A 21,533-nucleotide genomic window follows, 5' to 3' on the forward strand; every position below is an offset into this window, starting at 1 on the left:
CCGACCCATTCAGCGGCTTGTTCCGGAGCCCTGGAACGGTCGGTGGTGCGCCGTTGGGTGGCATGTTTCAGGGGCTGCCACCTATAAAACCGCACTGTGTGCACTGTGAAGCCCTACGCGCGTAAGGGGGGACAATCTCAGGAACTCGTTTCCAGGCAGCCTACGAACCTATTACGCGTATCAAACACACCACCTCCACTACTCAGCCTCACTTCTGAAGATATATTTCGGCACAATCCGTCATTGGCTCTCGTCATGTTTTGATGAAATGCGACATTAACACCGACTGGCTACCACATAATAGCAGAATGAAACCGACTAACAGCAACCAATCCCTTTTCGACAAAACACCACGAACTAAAAACGAATACACGGAAAGCAACAAGGAACAGGCCTGCCACGTCGACTCCTTGCGTTGAAAACACCCAACCCGCTTAACCATACTACCGTCATCTTCCTCATAATGCCATCGTTCAAGAGTGCTGGTCGTCCTCGGGGGGCGCAGCACCACCCGTCGTCGGCAAGCCCATGAAGATTTTGAAAGAGTCCTGAAAAAGGGGTCAGCAAGCACATTCATAGGTCCTCGACAGAAAGACGCAAAAACTCACATAAATCATCCACTGCAAACCAGTGAGGGTACCAATCATGACGATTCTGACTGGCAGACCGTTCCAAAGCCCCTTGAAACCGATGTCCTTGTAAATTCTTGATGTCACAGCACCGAATCCCTCACCGGCCTTGCGGTAGGCATTCAGCTTGCTGACCATGACGTCGGCAGGATGAGACACGATGGCGCAAAGAATACCTGCCAGGTAACCACCAGCAAAGGCCACTCCCGTCTGCGCGCCCTTGCTGTAATCACTCTTCTGGCCAGGGAGGCGAGCGTAGATCATTTCGACAATGGTCTCAAAGGAAGCGAACTTCATCATGGTATAGGGGATTTGTCTTCCCCACAACGGGTAGAGACCCTTGTACAGGCCACCGACGCCTTCAGCAGCTGTGATGGTGCTCAGGCCGTTGAGTGTACCCGAATACTGGGACGGGATAGTACCCTGCATCCGAACCTTGATGGCCTCAAAGGGGCAGAGCGCGATATCGGCCAGAAACTCGGCCGAAGCCGAGGCAGACAGGTACAACGCAGTCTTGTACTTGTGAGCCGCCTCGGGGCCAGCAATGTCGGCGTAGGTCTTCTTGAAGTATTCATACCAGCCGTACTTGAACGCACCCTGAGCCGAATAACCGACGAGGGTTGGACTCCAACCGACAAAGATGCCCCGGAAGCCGTCGGTTCGGAGGATATGTCTCCAGGCCTGGAAATTTCCTGAATAGAGCTTGGAGTCAATCTGGCGTCGAGTCTTGACAAGATCCAAGGGAGTGACTGCAGTATGGGTGAGACCCTATAATCATGGTGCTTGTCAGCTTGCGCTTCCAAATATTGCTCCCACCATGTTACTTACACAAGCCAGCAAGCCGCCGAATGTGCAGGCAGCGTAGTATTTCCCAGAGTAGAGCTCGATACTGCCGGTTTTAGACTGAGCCTTCTTGCTGGCGGCATTGAATTCTCGGCTGGCTTCCTCGCTGAGCTTTTTCGCCTTGCTCTTCGCATCATCGGCAATGGAGTAGGCAGGATACAAATCGAGGCGAGCTTCGAGGGGAGTTCGTGAGTTGGTTGGGCTTGGTGTCGGACCGCTACCAAAGGTCTTTTGGAGCGTATCGAACGCAGGGAATAAGGGCGCCATCTTGAGGGTTCCTGGTGTCAAGAAAATAAGGTGTAAGTGACAAGTCCAAGCGCACAAGAGAAGCTGCTCCGATCCATGACATCCGCGCCCAAGCTGGATGGATGCAGTAACCAAACACACAAGGTCAAGCAAACGTACCGATTGCGATAATCAGATTGCAATAGATTCTAGGAAAGAAAATGTAAACGAGGATCAAATCTGATCGATCAACACGGTCGAAATCGCTACTGAGTAGAAGCTCTCAATTGAGGGAATATTTAGATGCAGCAATCCGGAGTTAAGAAGATGAGACGGAACCCGGGAAGGATCAGACGGTAGGATAATAACGTGCCTGTCAATAACAAGGAAGGCAAGGCTCAGTTACACAAAGTCCGAGCTGGCCGGCAAAGGTCGGGATCGGATGAAGGGTTACAAGATGGCTTAAACCTGCTACAAGATGCCTGGCGATACTCTCAGTTTGAATTTATGATGCTATATCCGGTTCTCCCGTTCGACCTTTCTGGATCCCATCCTCCAACTCAGCCAGTAGCGTTCAACATTCACATCGCAAAGTGCCCGTCAAGTGACGACATTGCCCGGATTCTGACAGCCCAATACCGGTGACGTCGTTTGGCGGGGCAGCTTCAAGAGCCAACCACTTTATCGCGGCTTATCGCGAAGCCATAACGGCTGACTATGCCTATGATTGCTTGGTATGATTGACACTTTCGACCCGCTGTCGCAATGCAGTTGAGGAAGCAAGTCATTGTTGAGACTTTCACCGGCGATATCCGCTTCTCCTCTAGCCATATAAAATCACGATATCTTCTCCCGTCGTTGTACATGAGCACCTGTAGAAAGAGGAATAGCTCCTATTTAACCCCAGGAAACACAAGCACTGGCCACTTGAAGTATCCCCCACACATTAGCTAATTACATGTGATTGGCCCGCAGGGAGCACCCGGGCCACTGTCAAAGACTCGTTCCAGTCTCTCTGACGCTCACCTCATCCACTTTACCGCCGGTGACCACGAACTGACACAGATGTCGGAGTGACTTCAACCTTTCGATTAACATTTTTTTTTCTCGGCGCTACACTTGACTTTCACCGAAGCCTTTTCTCTCCCGGAAAATTTAGCAACGATTCCTAAAATAAACATAAAATGGCCGACGTCATGTCTCAACCATCACAGCCATTCGTCTCCAAGTGGGCGTCCCGGTATCGCGGGGTAAAAATTCCTATTTCCCTCCCCTCTCATGATCATCATCATCATCTCTAACCTTCCCCCTCCGCATCCCATAGGCAACAGTAGAAGACCTCGACCCACCCCCCGCCCTCTCCCTCACCCCCTCCGACCCCATCTCCCTCGCCCTCCTCTCCGCCTTTGAGCGCGACTACACCCACCTTACCATCGTCTCCTCCTCCAACCGGGCCCTTTTGGGGTACATCTCCATCCCTCACCTGCAATCCCTCCTCGAGTCAGGGAAATCCAAACCCGAAGATGAGATCAGATCGGCAATGATCAGGTTCCAGCGCAAGGGGGCACGGTACACAGTCATCACCATGAACACTCCTCTCGAGGAGTTGGAAGGGTTTTTTGAGGGCAAGGACAATGGCGGGCAGAAGCAGGATTTTGCCGTGATCACGGATAGCGGGAGGAGGTTTGTTTTGGGGGTGGCGACGAGGGAGGATTTGGAGGAGTTTGTCAAGAGAAGGCCTGCGTAGAATGGCTGAACAAGGGATGTGTGGAGGAGGCGATATGTAAGAAAGGGGCAACGAAACAGAAGAGGGTTTTCATTACGGACTGGCGTTGAAGGTGGTCGCAAATTCAGGGGGGCATTCAACATGGAAAATGGGCATTGGGATTAGGAATGGGAGGGGGGTTGATCTCACACAGAATACCCAAGCTATCATACACAGGGGGGCTCAGATTCCCCTCGGAGCTCGCGCATTTGGATTTAATCTCTTGCCCATAGGTGAAGGCAGTGATGTAGATGGGCGCAATAGGCATCTGGACAACTTCACCAGACGCACAAAGGTACTGTAGTAGCTTTAACTTAGGATGATGATCTTTGGGCTTTCCAACTTGTAGCAAACAAAAACTAGCGATACAAAACTCCTGCAGTACAAAACTCGCGTGCAAGACTACCTGGTACTCAAAGCCGAACTACCACCCTTCTTCTCTTATTTTACTTTCTGACACCCTTGATTTACTCAAGGTAGTCATAGTAAAGCTGCAACTCAACCCTCTCGCTCCCCTTGGCAATCACCACATTTCTCGCATACCTCCTCTTGCCATCGCTGCACTCCTTGAAACCCCAGATCTGAGTGGCGGTCCACCCAGCATCGTAGCTCTCGACATAGCTGAGGAGGTGAGTCTCGCCGTTGGGACCGCCCTTTTCGGCGTCGGTCTCGATCCAGCCAGACTTGAGGAAGTCGTCGGTGATCTCGGCGGTGGAGATCCACTTGGACTGGCCCTTGACGTGGCCGAAGAGCCAGTCGGAGTGGTCGCGGAAGGTGTAGTCGAGGCAGCGCTTCTCGGTCGAGCCCTTCATGCCACCGGTGCCGGTCTGCTCGATCTCGACGTGGGTGAACTGGGTGGCCGAGGGCTCGGCCGGGGGGGAGGCAGGGGCGGAGAACTGCTTGATTTCGAGGGTCACGGTTGCGAGGCCGACCATCTTGCGGGTCATCCAGCCGACGCCTTGGAGGGCGAGGCCGGGCTCGATGGGGGTGGAAAGGGTTTTGTTCTAGTTTGAGGCGTTGAGTAAAAGTTTGAGGGAAAGGGAGGGGGAATAGAGGAGCATACCATAACCCACTTTCCATTGAGGTCACCAATGGTCTTGGAGGCGGGAGCGGCCATTTTAAACGGTATGTATGTGTATGTTGTGGTGTGTAAGTGATGGGGGAGATTTGGAGTAGTTCAAGGCAAGCTTGCGTTCTTTAATGGGAGAAGCACAAGTGTGTGAGGGTGTACGTAGGGTGGTGTAAGATGGAAAAGATGGAATGGGATGTGAGACAGGAAAAGGCCCAACAAAGACAGAGGGACTCGGTTCTTATTATATTCCTACCTTTTTCCAGCCCTCTCTCTCTCTGGTCTTTCCCCTTCTTTCGATCTCTACTAGCTAAAGGTCTTGGTACATCTGCTAGTGGGGTAGAGTTGTAAGATATGGTACCTACCCAAGCTTGTCACAAGGCGGGGAGTCGCAGCAGAGCGCTCTCATGAAACTGGGGGCCTGCGTGTCTGGGCGGCCGAGGTTGTGACTTTGGCTTCTGCTCTAACATATTCACAAGCATGCGCAAGTAAAACGCAAGGACAAGGCTTGCACGCGGGAAGCATTGGCTTCGGATGGATCCCCTGTTTGGAGGATATCGGCCGCGGCGGGCGATCCTAAGTATGACGCAGCGTTGCATGGCGCGGGGATTGGGGGAGGAAGGACTTCTGGCAGCTCGTTTTGTGATCGTGACCTCGTGGCCTCTATGGCCTGGTTTGTTTTGTGAGACTTGCTGCTTGCTTTGGTTGGGTTGATGCTTTGCTGCTGCGGCCGGCAGACCGGGACAAAACTTGCATTGCATGTCCTCCGAGTCCGATTCAGCGAAATGCCAAACATTGAACCAACACTATCAGCCTAGTTTCACGCTCCAGAGAATGCCAGACAGACGACCGCTGAAAACGGTGCTGATATTGGCCAAAATCGTATACGCGGTACATCCGCTAGACCGCGTGCCTCGACTCTTCCCGTCCAGATAAACTTTCTGCTATTTTCAGGAACCCTCTCGGGAGTCCCCGTGCGGTTGTGCCTTTGCATGTAACCAATTATCTGGATCACTTCCCAACACATGTAGGGGTTGAAGCGTATCAACTTCATCTTCAAGAACGGGAAATCACCACGTCCCGGCCCCTAGTTCGTCAGGTCTCTGGTCAGGTTCATGCTTGATGATCAGGACAGCTCGAAATGAAGCGGCCCCTCCTCCCCGCCTCCCTCCTGCCCACCAAAACCAAAGCCAAGAATCCCACCATGAATAGTGCGGGGTAAAAATAGTGCTACCACCGAGGTTCCATTTTCCACGTGAAAGCGCTCTTGACAGTTGAAAGACCAATGCTGGCTTCACCTTCAGTGGCTGACAACAGTGCAGGAATGCAAAGATGAAGTTCAGGTCCATTGTTTGAACTCTTTGATATGTTATGAGTATTATTCCAATGTAGTAAGTAGTAGTATATGCTGTAACACCAGCTCATGCAGTATTAACCTAAACCGTTCCTTGCCTTGCCTTCCCTTCTCGATCCCCTACCGACCACAGCGCTAAACTAAAAAGAAAACAAAGATTATTCTGAGTCGGTGTATCCTAGTATTACATTCGACGTGCCTCCCCCGAGCCTTCCAACTCCCAGGGGCAAGATGCGCCTCTCCCTCCCCCATACATTAGCTCCACATCGCAAACCCTCGCTCGGTGACGGCCAGGTCACATTTCCCAAGAACCCCATCCAAAACAAGCCCTGGGGTTGTATTTTCCCCCGTTTCTCTTAAACGAATCCTAGACCATCCCTCCCCCAACTCCAGGACATCCACCAGGGTATATAAGAACTCCTCAAGGCCACCACTTCATCTTCTTATAACTCTCAATCACCTCCTCCACCAGCTCCTTCGAAATCTTGGGCTTCTCATACGTGAACCCAACCACCTCTTCTAACCTCGAGCCGTCCATGCTCAAGTCGGTATCTTTCAACAGCTCCTTCTCCATGAAAGGTGTCAGAGGTCCCGGCCTGGAGATCCCAGCTTCCGCAAGAAGATCAGCCCACGGTCCCAAAAGCTCATCGTTGACATCGTCCACCACACTGTCGAGGTTAAGCTTGGCGAATGTGCTGATCAACGATCCCTGGAAGCCCGTGCTGATGCCGAACACCTCCCCGATAATATCAGCCATGGTTCCCTGAGTTGTCACTCCCTTGTCGACCACGTTAAAAGTTGGCACCTTGCCCATCTTGCCGTCGTCCCACTTGGCCTTTCCAGCTGTGTACCAGCCCGCGATGGCCCACAGAGCCCTCGAGACATCGTCAATGTGCACTGTGTTTTGGCGGAGGTCCTTTGTCCAGAGCCACTTCATTTCTGACTCGAGGGCCTTGTACACCCTGGCCATGCAGAGAGCTGTAGCGACCCATTGAGACGCATATGGGCCGTAAACATGGGCAAGTCGCACAATGACGAGGTTCAAGCTGCAAACACGTCAGCCACTGTTCCAAAACAAGACAAGATCACAAAGCAACAAAACATACCCCTCAATCTTGGCCAACTCCTCCTCAGCCTGCAGCTTGAAAACCGCAATCTTGCTCCAGGGCTTCAGCTTGTCCTGCTCCTTACTCGGTGACGAATCGGGCTTGTACACCATCCCCGTGCTCAACTCGACAAAGCACTTGACACCTCTCTTCGCCGCTTCCCTTCCTACATTCAGCGACAAATCAAACGACCGCAGCTTGTACACCTCATCCTCCTGTGAATAGCGAGTCTCTCCACCGCAGTTGAACACATAGTCAAATTGTTTCCCGTCCGCACGGTCGAATATCCTAGGGAGCGATTCTGTTTGAACTGGTCAATATATGCGAGAAAAGCTTGGTAGGTTTAGAGAGAGACATACGCTCTCTGCTCGCATCTGCCTGCACAAACTTGGCGCCGGCACACGCTTCCTCAAACTCTGAAGGCAACCACGCGAGCTGCGGGAGCACCTTGTCGACGATGCGCACGTCGGACGCGAGATTACTTTTGTGAATGTGCTGGGCGAGGAACCGGCCAATGTAGCCAAGACCGCCGATGATCAACACCGACGGTTTTTCCGCCATGATGTCTCGTTTTTGGGGGGGTTTCGGTCTGTCGCTGCCGAAGTCTCGGAAAGGAAGGGGGGACGCGAGGGCGGGATCGCGCGGAGTTTACTTATTTGTATATGTCTCTGGTAAAACCGGTGGCGTATGTGGTAGGTATTAAGTAGCTGTCTTTTGAAGCGAAATCGAGATACTATATGTGCCGTCTTTCGTTCGCGAAAATGGAGAGCAATCTGGACAACCTGGAAAGTCTGGGGTGCGCTGTTGAAAAATTTCGTGCGTGTTTGGGTCGGAGCTCCCGAATGACGCAGAGAACAGGGAGTTGGTGTGTTCGAGAAATTCGGGAGAAGGCAAACAGTCAGGGGTTTGTGTGGGAGGAAGGATTATTGGTGGTCAAGTGAACACCCAGAGAAAGTGAATGGGAGAAGAGAGGAGGGGGGGGGGTTTGAGGGGGTTGAGGGGATGATGCCCAGGATATCAACCTCTACTTGTCGTTCGTTTCGCTCCACTGTTGCCGCGAAAACCGAAAAAAGGAATGCAAGCACCTGCACGACGGCGTGTGTGTTGCTGTGAGCCCAAGACTTTCTCCTTTGAGGTGCAGTTGATAGACTGGGTCCCGGGGTTGGTTCTCTCCACTGTTTCTTCCTAGTGACGGCTTTTCTGGGGCTTCAGGCGTTTGAAGCAGGTTTTGAGTAAATATCGACCCCGTGTCCCTATTGCTGGCTTATTAATAGCTCGAGGTTGACAACAAAATGTGTGAAGGGAGAGCCGCCGATTCGAAAGGATTGCCAAGCAGGGAAGCCCACTGTTGGATTTGATTGACTGGGGCTGCGGTGGGTGGAGTTCTTATGCAAACCGCAGATGGTCAGAAGACTGATATTACTTGGTACGTATTGCCCGAATTATAGCGGAAGGGAAGAAGGATAGCTGCGGTGTGGGTGATGGGGATCTGATATTGCGACCTTCTTCAAGTCACCAAGCATGGATGGATGGTACCCGTACGACCTGTCAAGAATTGGGTCGTCTTGTCTCGTCTTGTTCATCCGAGCTCTGACCTGCTGTCAGTCTGCAGGCCCGGGACGGTGTCTCTCCTTTCGGCCGCACGGGGTCCCCGGTGGACCTAGCTTGGCTTCAGCTGCTCCCGCCTCCTTCCCATCCCATCATCAACTCTCTGTTGAATCTTATTATTATTGCCTCGCTCGGTCCCAACGATTCTGCAAGAAAAAGTTGCAACGCTGTGTTCAGAAACAGATGCCATCAGGGGTCGCACAGCATCAACAAGAGACACGCCGGCACCGCCAACCCGAAACATAGGGCACATTACGTCCCACAGCCAACGCCCTGCCCCCGCTTGATCATGGATGGGTCTCTCAGAAACTATCAGTCCTCACACGCAGCATCACGCACGAGACACAGCGTATCGCGCGGTTACCACGTCCGGCAAAAGGATCACCCAGAGAATGCAGCTTTGGGAGGTCTGTGTGGTTGCAGTTTTCGATTCCTGTCTATTTCTGCACCTCTGCATCTCTGGGTTAAAGATCGGCTTGGCCCTCCCAACCATCCCCCTTTTCGGGCCACACTGCTGGCCCCTTGACGATAAAAGCTGTCATGACTTTCTTCTTTCCAGCAGGTCACAAATCCATGATCGGTTGGGTCGCTGCACCGCGCCGTACACGGTATATCAATCGTCTCGCCGCCTCGGGCCGTCGGGGTTCATCCTAGAGGTCAGATGTTGCTGGAATATCCCGCTGAAATCTCAGCGGCAGCAGCCAGGAACAAGGTGGTGAGGGCACACTCCGCCAAGGAGAATCCCTTCCCGCTCAGGGGCAAACACCTCCCAATGATCCCACCTCCTGCATTAGGCGCTATTGATTCCTTCTGGAAGCCTTCCTCTATGGGCCAGCTTTGAGTTGCATGGCGTCTCCCATTGAAACAGAGTCTGAGTCAAGGTGCACTTTGGCAAAAAAGACACAACAACGGTTCGAGGTTTTACGAGCATCATGAAGTCGTGGTTGCTGACAATCACCAAAACTGCCACCTGATACTCTTTGCAATTCTGGGTTCCGTGATTCAGGGGCATCCCACACAAGGCTCTCGGTCTTGCTGCCAAAATTCTCAAGCCCGAGCTGATACAACAACAGATTACCGACGCGATATCCCGTGTACATCACGAGGCTTATCAACCCAAAAAACACGACTGGCATTTACACTAAACAGGGGACTTGAGCAAACTCCTGGTCAGTGCGTTTGATGATTTGCCAGGCATGTCAGGCCAAAGTGCAACCCTCCGGCCGAGGCGACGGATACACCGGGATATTCTCATCAGCAGCACCAGTGTTACTGTGTCACGCTGGCGGGTGTCTTACTCAGTCACCTTACCTCGCTGATGATTACTATAGAGTTGCCTCACCGCAATTGTGGCCAATCTCTTAAAAGCCAGATTGGGACATGCTCGTCCCATTGTCATCAAGTCTAGAACTTTGAAAAGGTCAGCTTTCGGAGATACTAAAACTCAAGATAGTGGCCCCCAAAGTCTTCTAGAGTTGGTATTTGCCGTCATAAGCGAGGAAAGCTGTGGTGTTACACTTCGCCTGCCGGCTCGTTCCTCCGAGTAAAAAGCAATAGACGGGGAGCAGACAACCAACGTTCATCATGGTGGCATCATGTTTCGTTAGTCAGTTGTTCATGACAAAGTCGGTGAGAATTACTAGTCCTGACAACCTCAAGAAAGGACTGCTCCTTCGGCGTTCGGGGAATCTCAAAATACATGCTACAGAGTAGAGCCGACGACGACAACTTCAGCTCACTGGAGGGCCCCCCGATGTGGCATGCAAAGCGCGGCTGCTTCCGTTCAGTCGGTTCCCACCAACCTGGAACGAGTCCTGCAGATGTCGGTACCAGAGTCCAGATCGTCCTGGACCACCTGAAAAAAGCGTCGAGATCTTGAAAGTCCCTGGAGAGCCCCAGCCTCCCACCTCGTGCAGTTCACGAAAAAACCAGGGCCGCCGATCCGTGTCATATGCAGGTACCTTCCACGTGCGGTTAAAAACGTTCGGTCCTTGCCTTCGCTTGGATATCATTGTTGAGTAAAAAGTGTCAAAAGTGATTGCAGACAGTGGGGTTCGAACCCACGCATCTCTCGATAATGGTGATAAAAGTTATATGTAACTTAAAACCATCGCCTTAGACCACTCGGCCATGTCTGCTTTCATGACAGGTTTGAATACTGATATTGCTTTTGGGTCCATATCAAAACTCTTGGAAGGAGTGTTGTTGTTGCGAAGTCCAAGTAGAGCTAATCCCATACCGGCAATGACGGGGTGGCCAGACCCAAAGGGATTCCAATACCGGGGTAAGGGAAGGCCTGAAACAGGAACAGCTAATCTCCCCCAAAGGGTCTCTTTGACCTTACCAGGTGACGCAATACTAGATCTCTTCGGCATACCCAAAACGGTTAACGGTAACGGCAGCGAGGTTCTCGGCCTTGGTGTCGGCGGCCCGCCTGCTGCTACTCCTCCTCCAGCTCGGCGCCATGTGAAATCATCACGGCCCTTTTTATTTTCCCAGCTGAAGCATCATTGTCTCGGGCCACCCGGAAACTAAACTGACACCTGCCCAAGACACCGGTTCAGCCTCTCCCACTATGGGGAAATGGCTTCAAGACCCCCAGGGTAATAAAACGATATATGATGTCAACAGCTTTGTCTTTGTTTTTTAAAAATGAATAAAAAAAGATGTCAAACCTCGATGTCGCTAATTCAAAGACAACGAACCAAATCTACATGAGCGCCTGCCTCCTCATTACCACTTCGTTGCATCACAACACATCTTCCCCCTGGTTCTATCTCCGCATACTCCCAATCAGCTCCCTCTGTGTCTCCCTGTCCTTCTGCCCTTGGCTCAAGCTGCCAATGCTTCTCAGATCACCCACCACATCCTTCGCCTTGCCAAAGTAGACCTCCTGCAGCAGGTTCCTCATCTTGAGCTCCATGTCCTCGACAAGGCGGCCAATGTTGGCAATGTGGCTCTCGTCGCTGTCAACTGGAAGGTCCTGCTCCACCTGGCGCGTCATGTTGCCGGACAAGTCAACTTCGCCCAGGGAGGCGCCCTTGGTAGCAAGGGTAAGGATGACGGTGGAGGTGAGGCGGTAGTTGGAGGTGCGACCGCGCTCAGAGGCTTCAAAGACGTGGATCGAATCCCAGACACCTGAGGTGGTAGCGTCGCCTTGTGGGGAGGCTGTTTATCACCTATTAGCACATGTTTTGTACTACACACTCCATTGTAGAAAAATAATCACATACCCTTCTTCAACAACACCACACCAGCAAACCCATCATCCAAGTTCCAGAAATAAACCGAGCTCACCCCCCCCTCGTAGTACAGCTCTCTGTAGACATCAAACGCCTCGTTGGCCTTGATTTCCATTTTTCTTACACGCTCGCCTGGAACGGCACCCTCGCCGGCGCCTTCATTGCTGCCTCCTGCGCCAACGCCGCCAGCGCCGGCTTCGTCGAGGGGGGGGTCGAACTGGTTGGACCAGGGGGAGCGGTAAGAGTCGCCGTCACGGTTGTAATCGCAGAGGAGGTAGTCACGGCCGGTTTGCTTGCAGCGCTGGACGGTAAGTGGCTGGTCGACAGAGGAGAGGAGCTCTTCGGCGAGGTCGGGGTGGAGGGAGATGATGTTGGAGAGGTGGTCACCGGTGTGTTTTGGGTTGAGGCGGCGGAGGAGGTCCCTGTTTGTTGCTGTTCAGTATCGGGATGAGCTAGGTGGGAGGGAGCAAACCTACAGTGCACAGTCGAAGGGGTCTTGGGAAGCCATTGTGACGAATGGTTTCTTTGGTTTGAATATCAGCTGTAGCTTGTAGGTGACCTTTGGGCAGTCCAACGTCCAGCGGGGTCGGGTCGGAGGTGAGCTCTCCCCAGACACACGCTGAAAGCCGTTATGGAGAAACCAATGGCGGGGTTTGGGCTGTCAAGGATGGGCTCGTGCGCTGCTCCAGCGTTTCGGACAGGGGTCCCCTAATTGCCTGCCGGGCTGCACGTCAACGTCAACAATCTTGGGTTCTTGAACATTCTTATCAAAATCAAGGGATGGTCTTGATGCTCAGGAATTGGCATCATGGCTTCTCGGAATCTGCCCTCAGAGGGTGCAGTGGTGAGGAAAAATGAGAAGGCATCAGGTCCCGGCCTTGATTCTAACGGTCCAGGTTTGAAGTTGCTGGGTGAGTGAATGAGTTCACGTCAACTAACAAGATCACAGACATCATCCTCTCAGCTTCCATACCAGCCCTCATTCTCGTCCATCTCATAATGGCTCCTTACACCAAAGTTGAGGAATCATTCAACATTCAAGCCACACACGATGTGCTTGTCTACGGAACCCCCAGTTCAAACATCCACAGCAGGCTGTCCCACACCTACGACCACTTCACATTCCCCGGTGCTGTTCCACGAACCTTTGTCGGCTCAGTGTTGTTGGCCGGTATATCACAACCCATCATTCTCATTCTAGGCTTCCAGCATGCACAGATCATCATTCGTGCCTTGCTTGGTCTATTCAATGCCTTCAGCTTACATATCTTCACCCGCAACCTTCGCCAAGCCTACGGCCCTGCTGCAGCAAGATGGTATCTCCTCCTCCAAGCCAGCCAGTTCCACGTCTTATTCTATGCCTCACGCACTCTCCCGAATATGTTCGCCTTTGGCCTCACCACCCTGGCCAGTTCTTACCTGTTACCAAACCCCAAGAACATCAAATCGACACCCCGTCGCCAACGTCTAGCGATAACAATGTTCGTCTTCGCGGCAGTCATCTTCCGCTCTGAAGTTGCCCTGCTCCTTGCTACCAACCTCCTTTACCTCGTCTTGCTGCCTGCCATCTCCATCGAACAAATCATCTTCCCCTTTGCGGCCTCGTTCGCCATTGCTTTGGCAAGCTCAGTCCCAATCGACAGCTATTTTTGGCAAAAGCCCATATGGCCGGAACTATGGGGCTTTTACTACAACGTCGTCGGGGGCAACTCCTCAAACTGGGGGACGTCACCATGGTATTACTACTTTGTCTCGGCTCTACCAAGACTACTCGTCAATCCACTTTCTTGCACAGTTCTCATCCCTTATTCGCTATACCACCCTGCCTTGGCGCCCGCAGCGAAGAAACTTGTCATTCCGTCATTACTCTTCGTCGCCATCTACTCGCTCCAGCCCCACAAAGAAGCGAGGTTCATCTTCTATGTCGTCCCCTCCCTCACAGCAGCCGCTGCCCTCGGCGCTGCTACTCTCTCCCGGAAATCGCAAGTCCTCACTCTTATTCTCTTCGCCTCAGTGCTCGCATCATTCGCCATCTCAACTGGGATGTTGCTCATCTCATCACTCAACTACCCCGGCGGCGAAGCCCTTTCGTACCTCGCCACCTCCCTGGCTGAATCACCATTGACCAGCTCAGGGGAGGTAGTCCCCATTCACGCAGATGTCCTCTCCTGCATGACGGGTGTCACCCTCTTCGGGTCTTCCTCCGCGGCGGGATCGGCGTTTCCAAAGCTGGAGCCGGATGGGGGGTTGATCTTTCATGAGAAGGGCAGCCGGGGTAAGGGGGTTGTTATCAAGGTTGATAAGACGGAGGATGAAGGCGATCTAGTGCATGAGGAATTTTGGAGGGGGTTTAGGTATGTTTTGACGGAGGATCCTGACAAGGTGAAGGAGAGGAGTAAGGGGGTTGAGTGGGAGACTGTTGGGGTTGTGAGGGGGTTCGGGGGGGTGGAGGTGTTGAAGCCGGGTCAGGAGGGGCAAAGGGGGAATGTAGGGGAGGTGGTAGGGAAGGGGAGGGTGGTGGAGGCGGTGAGGGATAAGGTGAGAGGGTTGACGGGCGGTTGGTGGGTTGGGCCGAGGATGGTGGATAGGATTTGGATTTTGAGACGGGGGAGGGGTGGGAAGGCGGGGTGGAAGGTACGGGAGGAGAGTTCATAGGTTAGGTGTGTATGTTGTCTGATAAATGATGGTTTCGTCTACCAAAGGTATTCGAATACAAGACGTCTGTTTTTTTACTTTTGCTGACCCCTAACCAGCAGTACCAGCCCTCGAAAGAGGCGCTATTTACTTCGCCGACAACAAGTAACTGAAGTCAAGGTTATTACACCAAGTCCCCAGCTGCTCTGACTCTCTTTCCGACGCGGCTTTGAGTTTGTACGCGTAGGCTTCAAGCTAAGCAAGCCACTAGATTACCTTGGTCCTGTTTGGGGCTGTGCAGCTGGCTTATAAGGTTCGATTTCAGACCGGGCTTTTGGCGAAGTAGTGGACTCAATGGAGCTCGTTGGATGAACTCACCTTGCCCAGGTATGGGCCTTCGCTTCTAATTTTGTCGATCCTGAGGAGAGGATCCGAAGAGAACATTCCATATTTTTTTTCCTTCATTCTCAACACTGAATTGGCCATGCCTGGATGCAGTGAAAGAGAAGAGAGGGTGTGACCTTTGTAGGCGGGTGCTGCAGTTAGAAGCCTGTAAGTCAAGCTGTGGAAGGCATGTGTTCAATCCTGCGGAATGGGAAAAGAATGTTTTTTTGGCATCTTTTTGAAACAGATATCATCCGTGATATAGGGACTCGAGAAAGAGGCCCATGCTAGTCAAAAAAGCTTGACTGGGGAAATAATAGCCAAACAACTCAGCCTTTGATAGATCAACTTCGAGATGTGACACGTGATTAGTTTTTGACAGCTGTGACCAGGCCCGATGGGACTAGTTTAACTTTTGGCAGGCTAGAGGGTATATAAGATCCTTTACCGAGAGTTTCTTTCAGCGAAGTAGCTGGTATTACAACTTCGAGCTCACCACTCGACCCAGCAAACCGGCCCTGGCAACAGGGCCACCCATGCACTTGGATGATTGTGCCTTCGCTTTTGCATTTTTTCATCACAACATCCCCAAAGGTCTCAGACTGCACGGCATAGGTGGGGGCGAGGCAGCTAAGGGGTTGGATAGCTAGTACTTTTCTGTAACTTTGGCGTGCATGGCTGCGTGGCAGGCAATACCTAAATCGGGAGCAATTTGAACGTTGTGCTTTCGAATACAGGAACGGCGGCCTTGCGGATCGTCTCAGCCCGAACCTCGGACAGACCTACAGAGCCGATTCTCCAGGGCTCCTTTTTCCATGTTTTTGGCATGTGCAGAAGACGGGAGACAGGTGTGAAGGGCTGCCTAAAACTGCCTTACGTCTATCTGGCTTGGACAATTGACACATAGTTTCAGAAAAGTGGTCAGCAAAGTAAGGTAGCTAATTCACTTGATTATTTGAGAATTAACTTCCTTGCCCGGATATGGGCCTGCTCTTTTATTTTTGGAGACATATATGACTTCCCTTTTCTTCCAGTTTTGGATTATCCAAACACCGTCAATGCACTCGTTTGTTCGGGAAGATGTCTGTCGGTAATATTGGCTGGTAGGTGGTGTAAGCTCCTGCGCATCCGAACTTCACCTTCGCTTTTGCTTCCTAGCTTACCTCTAACCCTCTCTTTTTTTGCCCTCTTACACAACGTGGAGAGTGGAGACCGGGAACAGCACACCTCACCACAACCATCTTCATGTAAACAAGATGTCCAGCGCATACATCTGTATTTGAAGCAAACTTTCGAAACGGCTCGAGTTCAAATGTCTCTTTTTGCCTATTTTCTCTTTTTTCATTGGCTGTGAATACCAAACCTTTGGAGCACAAGAGCCGCTAGGGAATCCGTCCTCATTTTCACAGGAGGGGCACTTACTGCACCACCACAACAGGCTGCAATTGAGTTGGCTATACTATATCATCTTATTTTCTGTTAAGGCTAAACAGCGAAGTAGCTGGTATCAAATTGGGTATATCTACTCCAACATATATATCCTCGGATCACCACTGAGGGCTTCGGTTCTCGCCAGATATTGTTTGCAAGTAGATGATCTTCGCTTTTGCCATGGCAACCGAGCTAGGGGGGGGGGAGGGGGGGGGAGAACTTCGCATCTTTTTGGATGTCAACTCTCATCGTCCTGCCTCTTTTCCTTTTTTGTCCTTTGAGGTTGCGTGGGAGGGCTAACATGAGAAGAGAGATGTCCTCAATTTCATACCAAAACCCCACCACTACCACCACCACCACCACCACCACCACTTGGGGACTTTGGGCTATGAACCTTGTTTCCGTCAGAGACTTTCAGCGAAGTAGCGTCCAAATACTATCATTCGAGTTTTCGAACAATCTGTGAGCTCTGGGGGTTCAAGAATACCTCGAGGTATTCGCCTTCGCTTTCATTTTGTCTTGCCCACAAATCCAGAGGCTGGCCACCTCAAGGGCTACCAGGGGCAGCAATCGATTCTTAGATCGAAACACTATTTTTGACCTCTTAACGCAAGTGGATGTGTGCATACTTTATTTTGAAACGTCGTGTGTTCGAATCTCTGTCTTCTCAGTTGCATTTTTCTTCTTGTCCAGGGTATGACCAAGTAATGGTTTTTAGTGTTGATAGATGTCCTCAATCTGTGCCGAGACCAACAGCTATTTACACCACCTACCTAGGCACACACCAGCACTGGGGATATCATCAGTGTTTCCGACACAATCATCAGCGAAGTAGCCTAAACATGCCATCTTATGATGAGTACTTGATTGCAACGGATAACCACTGGGCCAGGTCACGGTCACTCTTAGACATCTACTTGTAGATGTTCTAGGTCCTTCGCTTTTTCGCAGTGTGCTCTCATTGTCCCTAGTGACTGGGAATGCTCACAACTTTCCACTGCTTCTAGCAACATATTTCCAGGCACGCTAACGCAGATGTCTGTATGCAAACTTGAAAATAAGACGGCCTGTGTTCGAGTCTTTCTTTTGCTTCTGCATTGTCTTTTGTGTGTTTAGGGGGAAGATGTCCTCACTTTTTGCCAAGACCCCGCCACTTACACCCACTGGAAGAGCTATATAGTGACCCAGGGATATCATCTTTGTTTCCGGAAGAGATATCAGCGAAGTAGCTGGAATAAACCACCTTTGGATGATCTACCATTGTATCTACAGATAACACTGCGGCCCTGGGGGCATTAAAGAGACGTCTACGAGTAGACGTTCTCCTTTGCTTTTTGCTTTGGGCTTAGATAACTCCCAGCAAGCCGGGATGACTACTACTCTTGCCCTCACCCCTGGCTATGTAGGGCTTCCGGCTAATTTAGCATACATGTATGCGTCTCGGTGAGAATATAAGATGTCTCTGTTCGAATGTCTGTTGCTGCGATTGTTTTTTTCTTTTTTCCATACTAGAACTGCTTTTGGGGCTAAGAAAAGATGTCCTCAATCCTCGGTCTGGCTAGGTAGCCAAGGCCTGTGGAGTCTGAGAGCTGGGCAGGTAGGAAGGGATATCATCGACTTTTCCGGGCATGTCTTTTAGCGAAGTAGCTGGTATCAAACAAACTTATCAAGAACGTGATGACAGTCTGGGTGGCTTAATGCCCCTAGGATGTCACCATCGCTTTTGCTTTCTATGTAATTACTATACAGCTAGACAGGATTACGCAAATCAAGACTTCCGAGACGGAGAGCTTCAAGTCAAACTCATCACAGAGGGTTCTTCTAAGTGGTTTAACCTAGTGGGCTGCGTCTGGATGTAAAGTTAAAGACGTCATAGTTTGAGTGTGCCATGTTTCATCGATTTTCTTTTTTCATGGTCAAGGTGTGCCTGGGGCGAAAAAAAAGATGTCCTCAAGTCCACCTTTGGCTTAGCGGAGATAAGGGGCATCAGATGGATGGAAGTGAAGGGGGAAGAAGAAGAGGGTATATCACCTTGTTTTCTGAACTCAATTATCAGCGAAGTTAGCTAAATCCATACATACCTTACCTGAAAAAGCGGCCTTGGGGGATTTTGACATCTGTAATGATGTGATTGCAGGTGTCACCTTCGCTTTCCTTTTTCCTCTTGTCATCATATGTTGGAAAACAGGACAGGGAGTGGTCCCCCATCTTCCAGCAAGGCCATCTTGTGGACGAAGTTTCAATACGAGGGTTGGCGCAAACATATGCATTGCCATCTATTTTCAAGACGCCATGAGTTCGAGTTTGCATTCTTTCTTTTTTGATTCGCTATCATCAGATCTGGAGAAGGGTGTATGCGGTGGTGGAAAAAGCCGTCCTCAATTCTTGGCTACCTGTAAAATCTTCTCGGACTGGACTGGCCTGGGGCTTTCACATGAAATATCGAGGGCGATAATATCTGCTTGAGATATGCAAATCTTCCATCAATATCCTCACTACTCATTTTCCTCCTGTTCTTCTCGACTTCTGTGCGTTGCCACCCGCTCTTTGAGACTGCCTTTGAGAGCATCCCACAAACTGAACACCAAGGTAACATGGCCTAAAAATAAGCAAACTGCCTGGTCAAGCTCATCAATTTTGTAAGAGATTTTCGGAAAAGCTATAGATAGCCTGAGAGTCAAGCTCTGATTGCTCGACATGTACTTGGTTTCGGTCGCTCCACCCAGAATAATGATGGCCACTTGGATGACGAGAAAGGGAATAGATATGACAGGCCATATAGCATCAAACCAACCCTTAACTGTGAGGGCTAATTTGACTCTTGCAAGATCGAGCCATTTTTGTATTGTGTATAATGGAATGCGTTCCTGCGTGGCATTTGACGAGGAGGCGTTGAACAAAATGTCGCACTGATGGGACGCAAGTGAAGTAATTTGACTCAAGACTGCCAGCGCAACAGCAACGATTAAAGTTGTCATAATACCGGTTATGACCGGTACGTCAAAGTTATGACAGAAGGGCCTCACCATGTTGCTCTCGTCGATTGGTACATTCCATCCGGTTTTGATTACTATGGCCTGTGACAATATTCAGCTCCTGTCTCAAGATTTCTCTCCTTTCTCCAACGGAAAGAAAGTTACCACTCTTACCCACTCTGGCGACCAAGTAAAAGCAGTCACCACCAGCACTATTAACGCCCTTTTCATCTGGCCCTTCCAAGTTGCCAACCCAAAAAGTGCGAGGCCGAAGCCAGAGAATGTCTCGCACACTGTCAATGGCGCTTCAAGGGCGGATGAAAATTGTTGAGAAGATATGTCGGAGCTTGTCAACAGAGTCTTGAGGCTCGAGGTTGATGAAGATGGTGCTTGAAAGAAGATCAAATTGTACACATGGCCAGCTGCCACCGCTGGGATGGTGAGTGCTATGATGAAGTCAGGCGAGATGGTGTTGGAGCGGGAGTATTTGGGGTTGAACGTCCATGTAACAAAGAGGGAGAGGAGGATGCAGAGCCAGCCGCCCATGTTCTCTGGTCCATAGAGGGAAGACACATTGCTGAATCTGTCGAGGGGGTGGTGGCTTTCACCGGAAACATTCATTGTGCCCAGAAAACAATAAAGACCAAGACTTTTTCGCTTGTTGTCATAGGAGAATGTATTTAGTCAAATGCCTGTCAATGTGTGGAACATGAAGCTGGGTAAGCAGAGGGTGTGGGCTTTTTAAGAGGGGAAGTACTTGTTGTACTCGACCAGCCTGGTTGCTATGCTGGAACTCAAGGCATATCGGATACAATCATGCCGTGATGATGAACTGGGGGCTGAACTGAACTCCCACTTCCTCGTTAGCCAATAGCCATAGCACGATATACAACAGTTAGCTTCACCATTCTCACTGTGCCTCACTCGAGATGATGCTACAGCTTTGAACCGGGACAGTGCCTCGAAGAAGGTTGCATCGAGCGGGAAATCGGTGTTGGCCAGACTCTGAAGCCCGACATGCCTTGCGGCTGGCTCCAGGTACCAAACAGGCATTGGCAGATGGGAAACATGGCCGTGTCTGAGTCTCGTCGTTCGATTATGAGAACTTTGTTTCATGCTTGTTGCAAACCTAGGTAGGAGCCAAGAGATGTTTGGCACGTGAGTGGCGTTCTCTCTAGCCTTACCAACTACTTTTCCGACCTTCAATGTCAGCGAAGTAGCGAACTACATTCTCAGACGACTTGAAATTGTATCTTCGGATACCTTCGCTTTTTTTGCACTTTTCCAGACATATCCAAGCTCAATATCAACATGCCCCCTTCTTTTTGGCATCCCTATCGCGCTCTCGTGGACAGAACAAGTCCAAGCAACCGCCATTTCTCTTTTTACTGGGTCGCTGACATGGTTGGACGTGTCTCACCTCAAACTGGAGACGTTAGAATTCGAATCAGACATGTCCCCAACTTCATGTCTTTTTCACAATCTCTCTTTTGCAGTCTACAACTTTCACAAGATGATATAAGACTGCAGTTAATGTGGTGTCATTGCTAAAATGCCTTAACCAACTTTATTCTTACCTAAGTGCTCTTCTCTCTTGTTCACATGTCAGCACGTGCCGCCAGCCTTTGTCTGGGGTATACAGTCTCCCTTCCACACCTCACTTCCAGCGACGTAGCGGAAAATTAAATAGGAATTTACCGTGTCCCCCCCTCGGGGGAAACACCTTCGCTTTTGTTCACTTCTTTTTTAGAAGATCAACAAACAGATCTTCTCACCTCACGATCTTCAACACCTAACTACGCCAGCAAAGCTAGCAGAGGCCACGCTGGGGCACCTCCACCCCTGGTCTCTGAGGACAGGTGTTGTGGCGCAGACAGCTGGATGCCAGCACAATGAAAATGTTTTTGAGCTTGGACGTCGCTGTTCGAACTCAATGACTTGATTATCTTTGCATGCTTTTGTTGAGTCAAGTTCGCTTTTAATAAATGCTTGAATGCACTGGGAGTTGATGTGTATTTTCTTGCGAGCGACAGAGGGTTGTTTTCCTCAGCGATATGTACATATGATTGATCAACTGGCATTTTATTTGTAAGCTGGGTTTGCTTATCACATATTTGATAATGGAAAATCTTTATTTTCCTTGGAGCGGGGGAGATGTTGGGTAGAGCTGTCATACAGGAGATTGTGATGAACTTTGTCGTGATGGCGACTGTGGGTGGATGTGGGTGACCTGACCACTACCCCCTGTCACTTGACCACTCCGGGTAA

At 50.7% G+C, this 21,533-nt stretch overlaps 7 protein-coding genes and 1 non-coding gene across 8 annotated transcripts; 3 read left to right on the top strand and 5 right to left on the bottom strand.

Annotated features, from left to right (window-relative positions):
* Nucleotides 1-193: 193 nt before the first annotated feature.
* PIC2 (Cu/Pi carrier) lies at nucleotides 194-2,828 on the bottom strand. The gene is made up of 4 exons (XM_062873951.1): nucleotides 1,878-2,828; nucleotides 1,458-1,750; nucleotides 609-1,397; nucleotides 194-548 (listed from the first exon to the last, which is right to left on the bottom strand). The coding sequence occupies exons 2-4, from the start codon at nucleotides 1,737-1,739 to the stop codon at nucleotides 474-476; spliced, it is 1,146 nt and encodes a 381-aa protein (XP_062737043.1). The 5' UTR covers nucleotides 1,740-1,750; nucleotides 1,878-2,828; the 3' UTR covers nucleotides 194-473.
* On the top strand, nucleotides 2,210-3,720 carry QC761_106840 (uncharacterized protein). Its single transcript, XM_062873952.1, has 2 exons — nucleotides 2,210-2,947; nucleotides 3,022-3,720. The coding sequence occupies exons 1-2, from the start codon at nucleotides 2,882-2,884 to the stop codon at nucleotides 3,442-3,444; spliced, it is 489 nt and encodes a 162-aa protein (XP_062737044.1). The 5' UTR covers nucleotides 2,210-2,881; the 3' UTR covers nucleotides 3,445-3,720.
* A 46-nt stretch (nucleotides 3,721-3,766) lies between these two features.
* On the bottom strand, nucleotides 3,767-5,188 carry QC761_106850 (uncharacterized protein). Its single transcript, XM_062873953.1, has 2 exons — nucleotides 4,526-5,188; nucleotides 3,767-4,466 (listed from the first exon to the last, which is right to left on the bottom strand). The coding sequence occupies exons 1-2, from the start codon at nucleotides 4,577-4,579 to the stop codon at nucleotides 3,930-3,932; spliced, it is 591 nt and encodes a 196-aa protein (XP_062737045.1). The 5' UTR covers nucleotides 4,580-5,188; the 3' UTR covers nucleotides 3,767-3,929.
* Nucleotides 5,189-5,819: 631 nt separating this feature from the next.
* On the bottom strand, nucleotides 5,820-9,382 carry QC761_106860 (uncharacterized protein). The gene is made up of 3 exons (XM_062873954.1): nucleotides 7,351-9,382; nucleotides 6,992-7,292; nucleotides 5,820-6,931 (listed from the first exon to the last, which is right to left on the bottom strand). The coding sequence occupies exons 1-3, from the start codon at nucleotides 7,550-7,552 to the stop codon at nucleotides 6,307-6,309; spliced, it is 1,128 nt and encodes a 375-aa protein (XP_062737046.1). The 5' UTR covers nucleotides 7,553-9,382; the 3' UTR covers nucleotides 5,820-6,306.
* A 1,256-nt stretch (nucleotides 9,383-10,638) lies between these two features.
* Nucleotides 10,639-10,737, top strand: QC761_0007410. The gene has a single exon. It is a non-coding gene; the product is annotated as a tRNA-Leu (tRNA).
* Nucleotides 10,738-11,216: 479 nt separating this feature from the next.
* CAP2 (F-actin-capping protein subunit beta) lies at nucleotides 11,217-12,737 on the bottom strand. Its single transcript, XM_062873955.1, has 3 exons — nucleotides 12,318-12,737; nucleotides 11,833-12,263; nucleotides 11,217-11,767 (listed from the first exon to the last, which is right to left on the bottom strand). Exons 1-3 carry the CDS (start codon nucleotides 12,347-12,349, stop codon nucleotides 11,373-11,375), a joined length of 858 nt encoding a protein of 285 aa, XP_062737047.1. The 5' UTR covers nucleotides 12,350-12,737; the 3' UTR covers nucleotides 11,217-11,372.
* ECM39 (Dol-P-Man:Man(7)GlcNAc(2)-PP-Dol alpha-1,6-mannosyltransferase) lies at nucleotides 12,564-14,496 on the top strand (the record flags this gene model as incomplete). The annotated part of the gene is made up of 2 exons (XM_062873956.1): nucleotides 12,564-12,737; nucleotides 12,791-14,496. The coding sequence occupies exons 1-2, from the start codon at nucleotides 12,650-12,652 to the stop codon at nucleotides 14,494-14,496; spliced, it is 1,794 nt and encodes a 597-aa protein (XP_062737048.1). The 5' UTR covers nucleotides 12,564-12,649.
* Nucleotides 14,497-18,785: 4,289 nt separating this feature from the next.
* QC761_106885 (uncharacterized protein) lies at nucleotides 18,786-20,386 on the bottom strand (the record flags this gene model as incomplete). The annotated part of the gene is made up of 3 exons (XM_062873957.1): nucleotides 20,171-20,386; nucleotides 19,440-19,957; nucleotides 18,786-19,367 (listed from the first exon to the last, which is right to left on the bottom strand). Exons 2-3 carry the CDS (start codon nucleotides 19,884-19,886, stop codon nucleotides 18,786-18,788), a joined length of 1,029 nt encoding a protein of 342 aa, XP_062737049.1. The 5' UTR covers nucleotides 19,887-19,957; nucleotides 20,171-20,386.
* Nucleotides 20,387-21,533: the final 1,147 nt, after the last annotated feature.

The sequence above is a fragment of the Podospora bellae-mahoneyi genome (genome assembly GCF_035222275.1).
Source record: "Podospora bellae-mahoneyi strain CBS 112042 chromosome 1 map unlocalized CBS112042p_1, whole genome shotgun sequence".
Taxonomy (NCBI): domain Eukaryota; kingdom Fungi; phylum Ascomycota; class Sordariomycetes; order Sordariales; family Podosporaceae; genus Podospora; species Podospora bellae-mahoneyi.

Excerpts from the sequence above, each read along its gene's own strand:
- QC761_106840 (XM_062873952.1), top strand. The coding sequence starts at position 2,882 with ATGGCCGACGTCATGTCTCAACCATCACAGCCATTCGTCTCCAAGTGG. Across the intron at positions 2,948-3,021 it reads GGGCGTCCCGGTATCGCGGG|GCAACAGTAGAAGACCTCGA; the intron begins GTAAAAATTCCT and ends CGCATCCCATAG.
- CAP2 (XM_062873955.1), bottom strand. The coding sequence starts at position 12,349 with ATGGCTTCCCAAGACCCCTTCGACTGTGCACT. Across the intron at positions 12,264-12,317 it reads GACCCCTTCGACTGTGCACT|GGACCTCCTCCGCCGCCTCA; the intron begins GTAGGTTTGCTC and ends AGCAACAAACAG. Across the intron at positions 11,768-11,832 it reads TGTGGTGTTGTTGAAGAAGG|CCTCCCCACAAGGCGACGCT; the intron begins GTATGTGATTAT and ends GGTGATAAACAG.
- PIC2 (XM_062873951.1), bottom strand. The coding sequence starts at position 1,739 with ATGGCGCCCTTATTCCCTGCGTTCGATACGCTCCAAAAGACCTTTGGT. Across the intron at positions 1,398-1,457 it reads TCGGCGGCTTGCTGGCTTGT|GGTCTCACCCATACTGCAGT; the intron begins GTAAGTAACATG and ends CCATGATTATAG. Across the intron at positions 549-608 it reads GTTTGCAGTGGATGATTTAT|GACTCTTTCAAAATCTTCAT; the intron begins GTGAGTTTTTGC and ends CCCCTTTTTCAG.
- QC761_106860 (XM_062873954.1), bottom strand. The coding sequence starts at position 7,552 with ATGGCGGAAAAACCGTCGGTGTTGATCATCGGCGGTCTTGGCTACATT. Across the intron at positions 7,293-7,350 it reads GGCAGATGCGAGCAGAGAGC|AATCGCTCCCTAGGATATTC; the intron begins GTATGTCTCTCT and ends CAGTTCAAACAG. Across the intron at positions 6,932-6,991 it reads GAGTTGGCCAAGATTGAGGG|CTTGAACCTCGTCATTGTGC; the intron begins GTATGTTTTGTT and ends ACGTGTTTGCAG.
- QC761_106850 (XM_062873953.1), bottom strand. The coding sequence starts at position 4,579 with ATGGCCGCTCCCGCCTCCAAGACCATTGGTGACCTCAATGGAAAGTGG. Across the intron at positions 4,467-4,525 it reads TCAATGGAAAGTGGGTTATG|AACAAAACCCTTTCCACCCC; the intron begins GTATGCTCCTCT and ends GCCTCAAACTAG.